We start from the raw sequence: 15,917 nt of genomic DNA, 5'->3' as shown, positions 1-15,917 counted from the left end.
ATAACTCTAGGTGAGCGAATAACATAGCTATAACTTAGTTATCTAAATTAAGCTATATCCGGCTCTAAAACCCTTCCTTATCTAGCTAGTTAGCAAAGGCATATATAATGCTTTATCCCTTATATAGCTCTTATTTAATATCTATGATATAATTATAGATATCTTACTAGGTTATAATAATATTTAAGTTCTAATAGATATAAATCCTAATATCCTTTAGCGTTACTCTGGCATTTATAAGGCGGCTAATTATTAACTTATCTATATTAAAGAGCTACTAATAGACTAGATAAGCCGATTTATACTAGCTTAGCTCGTGGTTATATAAGGAAAATCAGCTATCTAGACAATGCCTTAAAGACTAAGTCGCCTTATCTAGGGATTCCTTCGCAATAATTAAGAACTAATAATTAGTTCCTTATATAGTAGTCTTACGCTAGCGATCTTTTAAGGCGCTAGGTAAATAACACTACTAATTATATATATATATAATAATTTGCCTACTATTAGTTAATCGCAAAGATCTCCTAGTTATAAATATATATCCTCTAGGTGCTACTTATTTATTAATAGCTACGAGTAAAGCCTTACGTAAATTATATATACCCTCCGGCGAGAATATATTATTAGGAAATATTGCTTAGGCCATAGCGGAAACCCGCTCTTAGAGACTATAGTTATATTTAGCAGTGGCAGCAACAGACGGAGCCCCTGAAAACTGCGACTGTGGGGTTTAAGCCAAATTGAGGGCTGACATAATCTGCACGCCTACGCGTTCGCGAGTGGAGGCGCGCCTAGGCGTGTCCCTATGGGGCCCCGTAAGCCTGGAGTCAAGACGGCCTGTGGTAACATATAGACATGATACCGATCTCGGGAAGATGTCTCAGCGCATGACTGACTTGATGATACTAGACTCCAGGGGCTGCAGCGGCGGGAAGGCCACTGGGTTCCTTGCAATGAGCTCGTACTCCAGCCCTAGATGTCTTGTGGATATAGGAGGCCATCCTCGTCCGCGAAGACCACGTTCCTGACTCCTGCCCGCTTGTACTATAGACAAAACCGTTTTAATATCGCTGTGGGATCGAATAATTCGCAGGCTATCGAGGGCTTGGTTCTCGGGTTCAGATCTCAAGAAGTGAAATAGTTCAAGGATTTGCTCGGTTTCTTTACTCGGCAGGCCTTGACCGCGGCTTTCAGCATAGCTGCATGGCTCTTCCTCACCTCGTCGTCGACAAGCCTCGCAACTAGGCCGCTGTCCGTCACACTAGGTGCCCAAAGTTAAGGAAGCAATGCGGGTGACTGAAAGAGAAGCCACTTACACGACTTTTTCTACGGCGGCACGCATTGCACGCGAGTTGGGTTCCAATCCGTTGTCGTTTGAGTGGCTCATCGCTCGTGGAAGATGAACCAGATGGGTGTGATCTAGAAGAAGGAGTACTGTCTGAACTGGGACCAGGGAGCAGCTGGCGGTATCTCTTGGATATTGCTAGGGTGGGGGGGGGGGAGTTTTGTAGTTTAAGCCGAGGAAGAAATTGGCTGTTACATTGAATAACTGTTCATATCATCACCCAGCCAGGGTTATTAGTCAGCTTGGGTGCCAATCGCCCAATAAAAAACGATATCGCATCCTTCTAAAAAGGAGAGGGTGACGTAGAAAGTTCGTCATAGAAGTAAAGGCCGGTTGCTGAGCGGGGTTCGATTGGACCTGACTGAGGAACTTGGCAAAGCCTCCAGTGAGCACGCTGGATGCTGCTTGAAAGAGCAGTAGGACGAAGGCAGCCGACCTTCTCGTGGTGTTCGGTGTCAATAGCTGCGATGCGTTTGCAGAGTCGGTCTGGGCGAGGTCGTGGTCGAATGGCACGCGATGATGTCGCGTCGCTTCAGGGCCGCGAAAATCGCTCAAGTTGACCACTCACCCACACATCGTACGCGACGCGAACAAGCTGCAAGAGGGATACTGGCATAAGAAAACCACCCGACTCGGAACTGTTCAGTGCAACGAGACAGGGCACCCTCAAACTAATCTGGCTCTGAGAGATCGACCCGTGAGGTGGCCCAAGAGGGGTTGAAGCGACGGCGGCCCAATGGCGCAGGAGAAGCCTAAGTGCTCTGTCTGGTCGTAATAGAAGTTGTTAAGACTAACGGGAGCAGGAGGTTGTCGGATCTGTTAAGGGAGAGACCACAGAAAGCCCGAACCACCCGCACATATGTCGAGGGTGCGGCGCGAGGAGCAAAGCCCGCCACCGACGATGAGCCCCCGATGACACAGCGCACCGCGACCGAACATCATATAGTGGAAGCTGGTTTGGTTAGTAGACGGAATGCAGGTGATCGCGCCGGCGTGGCGGTCGCACGGCGTCTCCGATCTGCAAGACATGGTCGGCCGCGTTTCGGAGACGACTCGCGGTAACGGGAAGCCGGAACTGGGGTCGCGCCCAGGGTTGTCGGTGGGCCGTAGCAGGATAGAGTGCTCGCAGCCTCGCACGGGGATGGTTAGGATCAACAGCTACCTGCACAGCATTGGAGCAGCAGAAACGATGGAACATTTTCTATTCCGGTGTACGAAATGGGACGCGCAGCGAGTGGGCCACCCGGGTGAGTGGGCCACTTCTGCCGCGTCATGCTTCTTTCGCGTTTGACACCAAGTTTCTCTACATCAAGCCCTAGATTTACTTCCAGCTGAATCTACGGTTACATTAACCCTCAAGGCTATGAAAACCAACAAAAAGCTGACCATTCGAGCGGCTGCAAAAGTCTACAACGTCCCTCGGACAACCCTGGCCCGCCGACGTGATGGCCGACCTGCACGACGCGATACTTTGCCCAACTCGCGTAAGCTAACCGAATTAGAAGAGGATGCTATTGTACAGTACATACTCGAGCTATGTTAGCGATCTTTTCCGCCCAGACTACGTGATGTGAAAGATATGGCCAACCAATTACTACGTGCACGCGACGCGTCGGGCGTTGGCAAGAACTGGGCTTCCAGCTTCGTCAGGCGCCGGCCAGAGCTCCGTACTCGGTTTTCTCGCAAATACGACTACCAGCGAGCTAAATGTGAAGATCCCAAAGACATTGGCGAGTGGTTTACACTCGTACAAAATGTCAAAGCCAAGTATGGCATACCGGACGAGGATACCTACAACTTCGACGAGACCGGGTTTATGATGGGCATGATCTTTGCATGTATGGTCGTCACTACTTCGGACGGCCGTAGCAAGGACAAATTGGCCCAGCCTGGCAACCGTGAGTGGGCAACGGTGATCCAAGGAGTGAATGCTCAAGGCTGGGCTATCCCACCATTCATACTGGCAGCCCGGTACCACTTGGCCAACTGGACACCGAGAGCGATCTCCCGACCGACTGGGTCATTACAACAGAGCGTATCGTACGAAGGGCACTTATCAGCTGTTGATCCTCGACGGCCACGAGAGCCGCCACTCTACCAGCAGAAAAGTGGGAGTGCCAAGAGGCCTCGGATGAAGGCGCGAGGCTGTGGTACTTGCGGCAAGCCTCGCCACAATTCCCGCACTTGTCAAGAAGCTATAGAATTGTCTGATTCGCAAAATTCCGATGTAATCGTAGTTAGTTTTTAGTGTTGTGATGCGGTAATTGGGAATAATTGCTTCGTGTGTGGTAGAGAGTGGCCCACTCGCCTATGGAGCACGTTACCCGAATTGCAAAACTATTTCATTTTTATGAAAGAAGGCTGTTAATGAAAACATCAAGGTTATTCAAAAGTTCCAAGGTCGATACTGAGTTCACTTCCTAGGTCGCGTAACTTTCAAACCTTCAGCACATCGCAACCCGGCAATCAACCCATAGCTTTTCCCAAAACTCCATTGGGGATAGCCCAGAATGTCAAAGCGATGATAATGTAGAGCCCCACAAGCTGCAGTGTGATTAGTACGCTGTACGTATAGAAGGGCTGGGAAACATAAACTCACCATGGCTCCCTCCAGATAGTTAGATTTCCCATCCTGCACCGTGCCCGTCACGACTAAAACAGATACAGCGAATATAATTGTCTCAACTGCACCAAGCATCAGCAAGCGTGTTGAAAGTCGCTTACATCCTCATAATAACTCACGCATATTGAAGTTCAGACTCATCGGCACATTCAGTGCCCAGCCCAAGACAACCAGCAACGGCGTAACCAGCAGCGCAATCTGGATGCTGGATCCGATTGCAACACCCGTGGCCTTGTTTTCACGCAACCTGTCAGTTCACAATAAGACAACAACGTAAAGAAGCAGGTTATCACTCACCAAATCCATTTTATTCCTTACGGCCATCACACACGCCGTGGCGTGCTCGGCCGCGTTGCCGACAATGGGGATCAGGATCAAGCCAATAAAGTTCTTGCTGGTGTGCGCGTTTTTGGCGATGCTGTCGATGCTGCCAACCAGGTAGTCTGCACAGAAGGAGATAACAACGGTCACGGCAATCAGTACCGCTGCAGCAGACCAAGGACTCATTACTGATTCGGGCTCGTCCTCTCCCTCATCAACGGAGTACGTTTGACCAGTCCCCTCGCTGAATAGATTCTTGTGCGTCCGCAGCTGGAAGCACAGATACATGGCGTACAGGATAAGAAGGATGATGGCCGTCCCCCGCGAGTGCCAAAGGATGGTTTCGGCTTTACCGTGCTGATCCGAGCTGTTGAGGATGCTGTAGAGCTGCATATCGAGGTTAGTCTTCTTCCTGATGCTAATTGTGGCACAATGTTTTGTGGAATGGCCTCCGGGAGGCTGCTCACAGTAGCGGGAATGATCATTGAGGCGGCTGACAGCGCTAACAAGGAGCATGTCGTTTGTGCCATCGCACTGGTGAAGGTCTGCTCGGTGCCGTTGCCTGAATCATCCTTCATGTTGACAAGGCCGCCGAGCAGAAAGCTACTGCCCATGACAAGAAGAAGATTGGATAGAATAGAGCCAAGCATTGACGATTGCACGACTTCGATTTCGTTCTTCTTCAGGGCGACGATACTCACAATGAGCTCAACTGCGTTGCCAAAAGTGGCATTCAGCAGCCCTCCTAATGTCTCGCCCAGTGGGATGGAAATCTCTTCCGTAGCGAAGGATAACACCGCTGCCAGGGGAATAATGGCGATGAAGTTCAGCGAGAACACGGCCGCAGGGCTCCAACCAAGCACGCCGGCAATGATACCTAGTGGCACAAATGGGAGCAGGATGTTGACGTAGTCTATCGCATCAATTCAGTCGTAGTTCAATCAATCAGCAGAGACATGCTTACTGCTCATCAGCGTAACCTTGGTGACATGGAAAGCATTTGCTGGCCATTTGTTCAGACAATTCGGGCTGTCTGTGCCAGGAGTGCTTGTGCCGTCAAATAAGCGCCTCATGAATCCATGGCGCTCCTCATTCACGGGTGGTACGCTAAGCAACGGCGATCCCTCGTGGTAGAGCCCCGGGTTGGCGGCTTCATCGTCGCTGTAGATGCGGTTGACCCTTCGGCCGGAGTTTCTGCCTGACCAAGTGCGACGGACCTGCTTGCGAAAGGCTGGGTAGGCTGCGTACGCGGAAAAGGTTAGCTAGCGACGGCATATGCGGCTCGGGCGCGAGTTTCAATTGATAGAAGCGCAGTGGAATCTAAGGTTTTAATGCGGTGGAGATGGAATGAGGTTATTGCTTACCAATCATGGTTTGTCACAGTCTTAAGACCAAAAGAATTATTCAATGGAGTGCTAGGTCAAGCGCTCACTGGCGTCTTGCTCATATTATATATCGAAGCGCCAAAAACACGGATGGCAGAAACGCCGCCAAGTCTCCATCGGAGATTGGGTGCAGCATCGAGCTCGCATGTGTGCTTCCGCCACCCAAGTCACCTGTACAGCAAAACTTGGCCCAATCCTGGACAAGTAGACAAGGCAGACAACCTCTGCGCCCCTCAAAGGTTATTACGTTGCTGGAAGCAAGACTGCCACATGTGAGGCTTGTCACCGGCCACGTCATCATTTCTGCTGCCGCCATGGTATAAACAAGCTGCACATTAATAAACAACCCTGTCATTGTAGTTCCACTAACAATGCCATATCTCGACTCTGTAGAAACGAACAGTATTGCCCCCCATTCTTTCCGTCACGGGCGCTATTCCCAAGAATCAATGGCCTATCTGGAGCTCATCACGGCACGATGGTCCATTCAGACGATTCAAACTCTCACGGGTGCAGGTGCCGGAATAGCATCAAACATTGTAGCATGTCCTTTAGATGTTATTAAAAGAATTTTGCAGTAGAAAGGGGGCCACCAGTTACTAAGCCCTGACTCTGGTAGCGACTAACACCCGTTTCAATATCGAGGCCTCATCGAGACTACTCGCTGAATACTATGAGCAACGCTGCCATCGGCACGGACGTCGTGCCGGAACCTAGCTCCTGGACGTGGATGGGGATAAATGGACGTTAAATATCATCTAAAATGACGGCGCTCGCCAACAGAAGTTTAGTGTCTTCCATAGCGAAAAATGATTTATTTATTTAGGACTGATCCGGAATTATAAATGGGTACGAGCTTTAGTATAAGAAATATTTACGCGTAGTGGTGATCTAAGGCCAGGACTTGAGGAACAAGGTTGCACCCCCTCGACAATTTGGGAACCGTAACGAACGTGCCATCGTTTTATGACGTCATCAGAGTTTCGAGGCAGTATGCTCATAAACCAGATATGCTTATGGAGTGTATGGTCTCCTTGGATACTGCCATATCAGGGCTGTATGCTTACTTGTTACGTACCAGTCGTCACGCCTTTCACTGTCAACTCCGCCTTCCCACCACTTCAACGTTGTCTTTGGTTCTCACACGCTGAATAGACTTATCTCATCGGCGCCTAATAACCACAACTGCTGAATTGAGCTCACCATGCGTGAGATTGTGAGTCCGCTTCCAATCCGCCTTGGAAGCTCTACAAACTAATTTTGAGCTCCCTCTTCTCTATAGGTGCATCTACAAGCTGGCCAATGTGTGAGTATCACGCCCTTCTTGTTACATGTGCGTTTTTTTCTCATGCCGTGTGCCAACCTCAATAGGGCAACCAAGTCGGCTCTGCCTTCTGGCAGACCATTTCGGGCGAGCATGGTCTGGATAGCAGTGGCGTGTAGGCAATACATTCGAATCGCCACCCAACATCCCTCCTCCTCACGCATCAATCTAGGTATAATGGAACCTCCGATCTCCAGCTCGCGCGCATGAACGTCTATTTCAACGAGGTGTGCGATATTGCGTGACCCCTTCAAACTATCCTCGGTCTCTAATCGAGCTCGCATAGACATCCAGCAACAAGTACGTGCCGCGCGCCGTGCTCGTTGACCTAGAACCTGGCACGATGGACGCGGTGCGCTCCGGTCCGTTTGGCCAGCTTTTCCGTCCCGACAACTTCGTCTTTGGGCACTCGAGCGCCGGCAATAACTGGGCTAAGGGCCACTACACCGAGGGCGCCGAGTTGGTTGATCAGGTGCTGGACGTGGTCCGTCGCGAGGCCGAAGGCTGCGACTCTCTCCAAGGCTTTCAAATGACCCACTCGCTCGGCGGCGGCACGGGCTCCGGCATGGGCACACTGCTGATTTCCAAGATTCGTGAGGGTGAGATTGATATCACTGATGTGATGCACATTTCGATGCATTGTCTCTCACGGTTCTAACAGCCTACTTAGAGTTCCCGGATCGTATGATGGCTACCTTCAGTGTAGTACCATCTCCCAAGGTATCCGATACCGTCGTGGAGCCGTATAATGCCACGCTCTCGGTCCACCAGCTGCTTGACAACTCAGATGCGACTTTCTGTATCGATAACGAGGCTCTGTATGATATTTGCAAGCGTACCTTGAAGCCGTCGAATCCTTCATATGGCGACCTTAACCGCCTCGTGTCAACCGTCATGTCCGGCGTGTCAACTTCGCTGCGCTTTCCCGGACAGCTAAACTCTGACCTTCGCAAGATGGCCGTTAACATGGTAGGAAGATTCCTCTCATCCAGACCCATATCACTGTCATCGAAGAACGTTATGGCTAAGCATTTCCCCTCTTCTCATCTAGGTTCCCTTCCCTCGCCTGCACTTCTTCATGGTTGGCTTTGCGCCCCTCACTAGCCGTGGCTCGCACTCGTTCAGCGCAGTCTCTGTCCCCGAGCTTACCCAGCAGATGTTTGACCCCAAGAACATGATGGCCAGCTCTGATTTCCGAAATGGTCGCTACCTGACCTGCTCTGCTATCTTTCGCGGAAAGGTATCTGCGAAGGAGGTGGAGGATCAGATGCACAAGGTCCAGCAGAAGAACTCGGCTTACTTTGTTGAATGGATTCCCAACAACGTGCAGACAACTCTATGCTCTGTCCCGCCGCAGGGACTGAAGATGTCGTCCACCTTTGTTGGCAACTCGACCGCCATCCAGGAGATCTTTAAGCGCGTCGGCCAGCAGTTCACCGCTATGTTCCGCCGCAAGGCCTTCTTGCACTGGTATACTGGAGAAGGCATGGACGAGATGGAATTTACGGAAGCCGAGTCCAATATGAATGACCTGGTGTCGGAGTACCAGCAGTATCAGGATGCAGCCATCGACGACGACGACGTCTATAGCGAGGAGGTTTATGGCGAGGAGGAAATCCCTGCCGAGGTCCACGCTTAGTTCATAGTAAGCTTGTGGTCGGACAGCACCTGGCTTCTAATAGCTTGCACTTACCCTTCAATTGGCAGCCATCGCCAGCCAAACAATTTTCTAAGATGCGAATCCACGATCATGTCATAACGGTACATAGAGTTTATCACAATGGTCACACAGTCCTTGGGGGATGCACTCAGACACTTTAATCATTCCCTCGCAGCGCGGCAGGTGTGACCCGTAGATTCGGTTTATCAAGGACGAATGCTCACATGTAAAATAGTAGTAGCCTTATACACACAACTCCACTACGCTATCGCCGACATACGTGGAGATGCCAGGTACCCCCGTAATTTCCAAACACTTCATTCTCTCCGCGCCCACTGCTCTTCAATCGCCGACGTATTGAGGACTACCAGGATGCTCATGGCCGGCGTTTGACAGTACCCGTACTTGTTTTCTCCAGGACCAGTTCCGGAATACATACGGCTCCGGGCGGACAAGTTTGGTAGAGGTACCGTGGGGAAGTAGTATCAGGGTAGGTGTCACATCGTATCACTGAGGCCGCTCTAGCACACGGACTGTATGACCTACGGTATCAGACTTAGATGAAACAGATCGTGTCGTATATCACCACCAGGTTCTACTATGTTTCAGTGAGACGTGCGACTGGATGTGAAACTCGGCCCGTATCTTAGGGTCATGTATCCGGTTTCACATCCGGCCTATCGCATCAAGGACTCCAATTCTAACGATATGAGCTTAGATAGCTGTGCGCGAACACGTGGCTGTTGAATTTCTTTTGTTCTTAGTACTCAAGACCTAGAGAGTACCACTCGATGATAGAAGGTGTCAAAGGCCCTATGCGATCCATCAACGGAATTCAACAAAGGAACGTTCGTCAAGTTCAGCGACATGATGGGGTGAAACTTTGCTTGTGGAGGAAACAAAACAAGGTCTGTTTCTAGAGCGGTCGAGCTCTCAAATTATAGTCGTGTCAGGCCATTGTAAGGCCGTGTCTAGGGTGAAATTTTGCGCAAAGATTTTCGTCGAGAGGCTGGTGACGGTTGAGGCCGGGAGGTGTGCAAAATCAAGCGCTTGATTCCTAAATAAGGCAGCTAGCAGTATTCGGTGAAAATTCAGGCAAGGTGTAATAAGCATCTATGACATAGTAGAAGGAGGCGATTAGACCTCAAGTTATATTACAGTCATGATTAGGAGGATACTTAGCTACATACCGTATCGACTCGACAAATCGATAAAACTTGGTGGGTCTTGACACCCTGGTCAAGCCCTGATCGTGAGTTATTGGTTGGTTATGGCCCCATAAGTTCAACGCCGCTGCCGCTTCGCGAGCTGCCAGTGAGAGCCTCTCCTGCGAAATAGCAAATCAAGAGCCTGAAAACAGAGGCTAGCAAGGGTATCAAGACCCACCAGGTTTTATCAATTTGTCGAGTCGATACGGTAGTGGCTTTTCCGAGCTCATAACCTGTTGGAATGTGCATGTTGTGTTGATTGAAGGAGCAAAACTAGTGCCAACCAGCGGAAGCTACCGACGAGAACTTGAGAAGACATTGTCAGAAGTTTGATGTGTGCAAGAAAGGGTGCGGTCAGAAGAGATGATTGAATTGCGCTGCTTTCTACCTAAGGGACCGACGAAGGTCGGTTTCTTATACCTATGTTCAATCTGCCGATATCATAGGCAGTAGCCTGCTGCCTGCCGCTAGTTGTGGTGTAGCGTTCACTAGCATCGTGAACTCGTTCACGAGGATCATGATCCTTGTCTAATTCCAACACATCTCCTCATTGGTTAAGATCCTGTGGGGCCCTGGCCAATGACCAAGTGAGGGCATTCAGAAGGGTTGTGCCTTCCAAATTGAATAAATCCGTGGTTCCCACCACCTCCCATCTCCTTCCCACCAGGAACGAAGCTCTTGCCATACTTTCGACCAAGTCCTCGAGCCCATGTCTCCAGTCGATAAAACAAACGATCTCTCCATGCTTTCCATCAAGGATTTGTCTTCCGAACCAAATAATCCGATGCCCGTACTCTTTGCGTCCATTCACTATGAGATAGTCAGTCACGTCTTTAACAGTCACCAAGGAAAACATGGTAGAAGGCGCGAGCAGTAGAGGTTAGAAACTGACCTCCAACTTCCATCGTAAACCTTGCGTGAATCGGAAGAGCCGAATTGTGCTTCATTCAGCGCTGTTTCAATCACATACGCTGTGATGCTTGTTCCGCTCGAGATAATCGGCTTGTGGGGATCCACACCTTTCGTTTTGAATAGTTTCACAAGTTGATCAGATGGCAAGAATGCTTTCGTTTTCGGATCCAGCACTAAGTCGTATGGAATATTTATCGAGCCGGGCATGTGTCCTGACGGTGAGCCTGGTCGTGGTCCCGCATACTTTCCGCTGAAGTCGTCGCTGGATCGCGAATCCAGAACCTGTATCCCCTCTCTACCCTCCTTGTTATGGTCCATGACTGCTTCGCGAACTTCCTCGTAGCTGGCGATTTTCCCTTCGTCTATCTTAGGAACCGGGTAGGTACAATGCTTGAAGCTGTGTATCTCCCCTTGTTCTGTCGGAAGGCCTTGTTCCACCCACAGCCGGAAGTTATTGAGGATGTGCACCTTCGGGTGGCCAAAAGTCTTCAACATCCACCCTACCCTCGGTGCCGAGAAGATGCCCAGCTCCTTTGTATCATATACTACTAGAATGTCCTCCTTACGGATGCCCAACCCGCTCATGGAGGCGGCGAAGTCCACGGCGCTGGGTAGCAGATGAGGAAAAGGGGAGTGCGTGTCGATAACCTTATCGAGGTCTAAGAATCGAGCTTTCGGGATCCGTTTCTGACGGAAGGTCTGGATACCGGTGCGACCCTCATTGTCATCGACTGGAAACCAGGAGGCGCATAAGGGAATAACTTGTGGCTCGAGGGAGATGTCGGATAGTGGATTCATCTTCATGGCATTGCGTAGCTCCCTCGGGCTCACGAGGTAGGAGGACATTGAACGACGGGTTGATGGCAAACTAAGCCTGCTGTGACAACTAAGAGGTAGCAGAAATGTGCGAGAGCTATATCTAAGCAAACGACCGCTCGGAAAGAGGAAAGCTCGTGGTAGTACAGCCATGGTGGACTGAAACAGTTGGCGTATTCTCAAGCCGTCTACGGAGTGGTAGCTGATGCTAGAAATGTCGGAGCTGAAGCTATGATTTCGGTAGCAAGGGAAGACGGAGGCCAGTAAGTGGATAAAGGGTTTTAAAGTGACTGTCTTGGAAAGGCCTGCGGCGTTGAAGATAATATAGCCCATCCTAATACTGACGTCAAGTGCGAAGTGGTGTGACAACCACAAGTAGATAAAACTGATTCAAATGGATGTGTGGGTGATGACGGGTCTGGCTGTCTCAAAGCTATTGATCATCATCATTCTAAGCGAGCAGCTTTAAAAGCCAGCATGTTCTCGTAACTGTCTCTTGTAAGAGTGAAATTCAAGCCGGAGGATGATAGCCGCACGTTGTGAGATGAGATTCGCCGCCAAGAATAACATGAGGGCCCAATGCGCCGCAAGTATTTGGGAAAGCCAGCATCGACCCTAGGGAAACAAAGCATCTGCCTTCCACTTTCTGATCCTTGACCAGTCTCAAAGGTAACTCTGATCCTTGTACTTGCAAACCCCGACCATCTCGATCAACGGCCTGTACATTAAGCCTGGATCAGAACGGACCCGCCCAGATAAAACAACAAGCCACTCTCCCCCTCGGTATCCTCGGTGCGACGATCGAATTTTTGCGGCTGATCTTAGTAAGAAGCGTTGAGCTTTCTAGAAAAAAAAGCGGCACGACGCGTCATAGCGCGTCAGGCCTCCCTCGCCTCCAGTGACCAGCCAGGGGTCCGGATGCGGTCCGGGCATTTGGCCCAATCGCAGAGGCCGGCGAACACTCCGGTGCAGATGTGGATGTTGTGTTCCAGCGAGGGGCGAGCGTCGGGCCACACCGACCTGCAGTGCGCAAGAACTCGTCGACTTGCAATGCGTTTCCCGCTACCTTAGACTAACTCGCCTCCTTTAGGTACAGGCTTTGGTGGGTGGCCCCAGAGATCCAGGAATAACAACTTTCATTCCACCCTGCATCAACCTCCAGCAAAACTGGCCTCCAACTCAAGGTTCTTAGCTTTTTACCAGGTTACCAAGAGTTACTAGACGATCGTCTCTACATTTGTTGATCCATCCAACAAGCCACTGCCGTCTATCGGAGCATCCTTCCGCCAGTGCTACAAGCCTCAGCAGATAAATGAGCTACGGTAGGTTTATTCTACAACCATGCATAAGCAGTATGGCCTGACATTCTCAAGCAGATACTCTCACGAACTCCTTTCCGTATATGGAAGGGGTGACACTGCTGCACGGCTACACCCCGAACGAGGCTATTGGAGACGAGCTCACTGTAGGCAGCGCGGCCGTTCCGTCCCACCCGCGATGGGAGGGTTCGGAGTGGATTGACCGACGACCCTTCCTGGGCGCTTTTCGGGATGATGTTGACTTCACTGCCTCATACAGGCAAGCCCGTCTTCTCCACGACCACTCTGTATTCTACGGGGCCACCGTCAAGAACCATGCTCTATCATCCGAGCGCCTGGTAACGGTCCCTGACGAACCACCTTCGACCGTGACTCCTTCGCTCCAGTCGTCACAAGAGCCACCCAAAAAGCCTGGACGAAAACGTAAGACGCAGCTTAGTGAGCGCGCAGCCCCTGAGCCCGCTAGTCTCGATTCCAGAGGAGGAGAAAACAACGATGACCCGAGCAGGAGAGGGATTCATTCTCACGCAAATGAGATGGGCATGAGCAGCGGCGCCGGTATTCGCAAACAAGACGCGAAAATAAAGAAAGTGCGAGAGAGAAACCGTGTCGCTGCCAACAAGTTTCGCACAAGAAAGAAGAAGGATCTTGCGAGGCTCCAGTCCGACGAAGAGGCGATAGAGCAACGCCATAGAACGCTGACCAGCTGCGTGGATGACCTGAATGAAGAGCTTCTCCACCTCAAGATGCAACTGTTGCAGCACACGGGTTGCAACTGCACCCTAATACAGAATTATATTGAAAACGAGGCACAGCTGTATATTCAGTCTATGGAGTTGGAATCGCAAAACTACGGAAACGGTTACCCCCAGGCAGAGGATCTCCACTATCCCTAGCATACCTTATTGATTATTGCAAAGGGCGATTTGGTCAAGGGTCCCAGTTAGGAGTTTACATCAACGTTACCAGTTGGGACAATACAACATCAACCTCCCCTGTTGACCTGGGGAGGTTTGGCGGGGCAGTGTCGCGGGATGCGTTGCCAAGACTGGATTGAGAACTCCGTTGTATACTCAAGATTACGCAGTAAATCTCTTACCCTTATATTTGTGACCTTGAATTCAATTTCATTATTTCTATAGCTCTTCTCTATACAGATTACACGGCGCTCATGTTAAGCATCGAAGCCAGGATCCTCAGCAAAACCATAGTAAGATTACACGATCAGTTCCATCACGCTGCATAGGGGTCTCAGCAGCCAGCTGGTTATAGACGAAGTCATAGTTCTTGGCGTCCGATGAAAACTCAAGAGTCTCTTCGTAGTGGTGTTGGGAGAGATGAGCCATGAAGGCGTGCCGAGTATTATCATTATCCCTTCGTTAAGACCCCGTATAGCCTGTACGTGCGTGACTGAATAGAGAGGGGTTGATACAGGCAGATGATATGTAAAAGCCGGTTGTATAGTTTAGGGAACGCGTTAACGGCAATCATGGGGCCACAAATGGTGAGCCTGAGATCTGGGTTCCTCCCACCACTCTTAGGTACCGCTAAATTTAATTAAACTTCCTTTTCCATGTAGGCCGCCTCAAACTCTCACTATCGGCTCGTAACCACAACTCTCACACGGGATTTATGACCTAAAGTCTAAGTTACAAGCTTACGGAGCCGATTTGCGTTGACTAATGAATATAGAAGAGTTATAGGCATAATGATCAAGCGTGGGAGAGAAATAATTTATATCAATCCATTGCTGTTAGACACTTAGTTTGATATTCGTTATGATCTCTTTTTAGAGGCCGGCTATAGGAGCTATTCTAATACCTCCTTGTGATTCCCAACTTGGTAAACGCACGATGATCTTCCCCGCGAGTTGATATCTCTCAAGAATGTTCCCGCTTAGTTCCTGCGATAGCTCTATTGGTTCGCTGAATTGCGGCCAACTGGACAGGTACACTCGCGCCAGAGCATACTCCCTGCGCTATAAGCAGTTCCCTTACCACACCCAACCTCAATAAGTGTGTTAGAATCGGGCATCGTCGACACCTTGTCACCAGGTCGCGCTATCTCTCCCTCATGGCCCACATGTGAGCTAACTTGCTGAGGCCGAATGCGCTTAGCCCTATGCTCTGAAAAGGAGAACAACTCCGCAGAAGCCTCGGTGTCCGCGGGTCTTTTTCCTTCAATGGGCTGGGCGCCGGACGAGCGGGGCAGGGATAACGAGGACGGCGGGAAGCGCTACCCCTGCGAACCGCTTGGCTCGCATGTTCTGGTGCACTCGCACTCCTTGCCGGGCGAATTGGACGGAAGCTCAGTGCTGCTGGTGACGGGCGCAGGAGCGCGACATGGTGGAGACAAAATATGGTCTGTGGGAAGATAAGAAGCGAAGTATCGAACAAGGGAATCCAAGGAATTTGTACGGAAGAGCTGGATAGCATGCTCCCATTGAGGCGAATTGATAAGACGCGGGTTTGCAATGATCTCGAAACTCGCAGCTTCAAGAGCGTCGTTTAGTTCGTGGAGGCGCTGTTGTCTGCGACTGCTCGCCAAACGATGGAATTCGGCGGTGGAATTTGCCTCGTGGGAAATTTCGAAGATATCGTGATGAAAGGCCTCAGTGTCTTGAATGGCGCAGGAATAAGTATTGTACTGGTCGTGAAGCTTGGTGAGTAAGTCTCCTCTCTTCATGTCGAATTTCCAGGCCGGCCATGCCCATGATGCGTCATCCATGCCGTAGAGTGAGAGCGTTTAGATTGACAGGACTTGGGTCGGGTTGAAGGTAGTAGGGTATGGGGTAGCAAGTGTGGAAGGAGAATGTGTGGGCATGGACGTTGCAACTTGTTCCTTGAGTTTTCACAGTGGTCGGTCAAAACGCCCAACTTAGGGCGGGGAAAGCCCATCTGTCATGCGACAACCCCAATTTAAATCAGGCTTCCCTGCCACCCGCTCTGCTTATAAACCAAAGGGGGTGGGCGGTGACGCACGACGGAGGTATGCCCCTGGA

General features: G+C 50.4%; 6 protein-coding genes across 6 annotated transcripts; 3 read left to right on the top strand and 3 right to left on the bottom strand.

The window, feature by feature from the left end:
• Positions 1-2,537: 2,537 nt before the first annotated feature.
• On the top strand, positions 2,538-3,596 carry MRS44_014068 (uncharacterized protein; the record flags this gene model as incomplete). The annotated part of the gene is made up of 3 exons (XM_065618257.1): positions 2,538-2,595; positions 2,668-2,886; positions 2,926-3,596. 3 exons carry the CDS (start codon positions 2,538-2,540, stop codon positions 3,594-3,596), a joined length of 948 nt encoding a protein of 315 aa, XP_065474329.1.
• Positions 3,597-3,814: 218 nt separating this feature from the next.
• On the bottom strand, positions 3,815-5,663 carry MRS44_014067 (uncharacterized protein; the record flags this gene model as incomplete). Its single annotated transcript, XM_065618256.1, has 7 exons — positions 3,815-3,892; positions 3,948-4,033; positions 4,091-4,218; positions 4,303-4,679; positions 4,760-5,205; positions 5,257-5,532; positions 5,657-5,663. The coding sequence occupies 7 exons, from the start codon at positions 5,661-5,663 to the stop codon at positions 3,815-3,817; spliced, it is 1,398 nt and encodes a 465-aa protein (XP_065474328.1).
• Positions 5,664-6,881: 1,218 nt separating this feature from the next.
• Positions 6,882-8,640, top strand: MRS44_014066 (uncharacterized protein; the record flags this gene model as incomplete). Its single annotated transcript, XM_065618255.1, has 6 exons — positions 6,882-6,893; positions 7,049-7,116; positions 7,174-7,228; positions 7,288-7,600; positions 7,663-7,970; positions 8,053-8,640. The coding sequence occupies 6 exons, from the start codon at positions 6,882-6,884 to the stop codon at positions 8,638-8,640; spliced, it is 1,344 nt and encodes a 447-aa protein (XP_065474327.1).
• A 1,981-nt stretch (positions 8,641-10,621) lies between these two features.
• MRS44_014065 (uncharacterized protein) lies at positions 10,622-11,627 on the bottom strand (the record flags this gene model as incomplete). The annotated part of the gene is made up of 2 exons (XM_046282310.2): positions 10,622-10,679; positions 10,762-11,627. The coding sequence occupies 2 exons, from the start codon at positions 11,625-11,627 to the stop codon at positions 10,622-10,624; spliced, it is 924 nt and encodes a 307-aa protein (XP_046128913.2).
• A 1,372-nt stretch (positions 11,628-12,999) lies between these two features.
• MRS44_014064 (uncharacterized protein) lies at positions 13,000-13,812 on the top strand (the record flags this gene model as incomplete). Its single annotated transcript, XM_046272958.2, has 1 exon — positions 13,000-13,812. One exon carries the CDS (start codon positions 13,000-13,002, stop codon positions 13,810-13,812), a length of 813 nt encoding a protein of 270 aa, XP_046128912.2.
• Positions 13,813-15,151: 1,339 nt separating this feature from the next.
• Positions 15,152-15,601, bottom strand: MRS44_014063 (uncharacterized protein; the record flags this gene model as incomplete). Its single annotated transcript, XM_046277107.2, has 1 exon — positions 15,152-15,601. One exon carries the CDS (start codon positions 15,599-15,601, stop codon positions 15,152-15,154), a length of 450 nt encoding a protein of 149 aa, XP_046128911.2.
• Between the last annotated feature and the right edge of the window lie 316 nt (positions 15,602-15,917).

This window comes from Fusarium solani (assembly GCF_023522795.1).
Source record: "Fusarium solani strain SB1 chromosome Unknown bctg00000010, whole genome shotgun sequence".
Lineage (NCBI taxonomy): Eukaryota > Fungi > Ascomycota > Sordariomycetes > Hypocreales > Nectriaceae > Fusarium > Fusarium solani.
The sequence above is the reverse complement of the archived record's forward strand: the minus strand, read 5'-3'. Positions and strand labels throughout refer to the sequence as shown.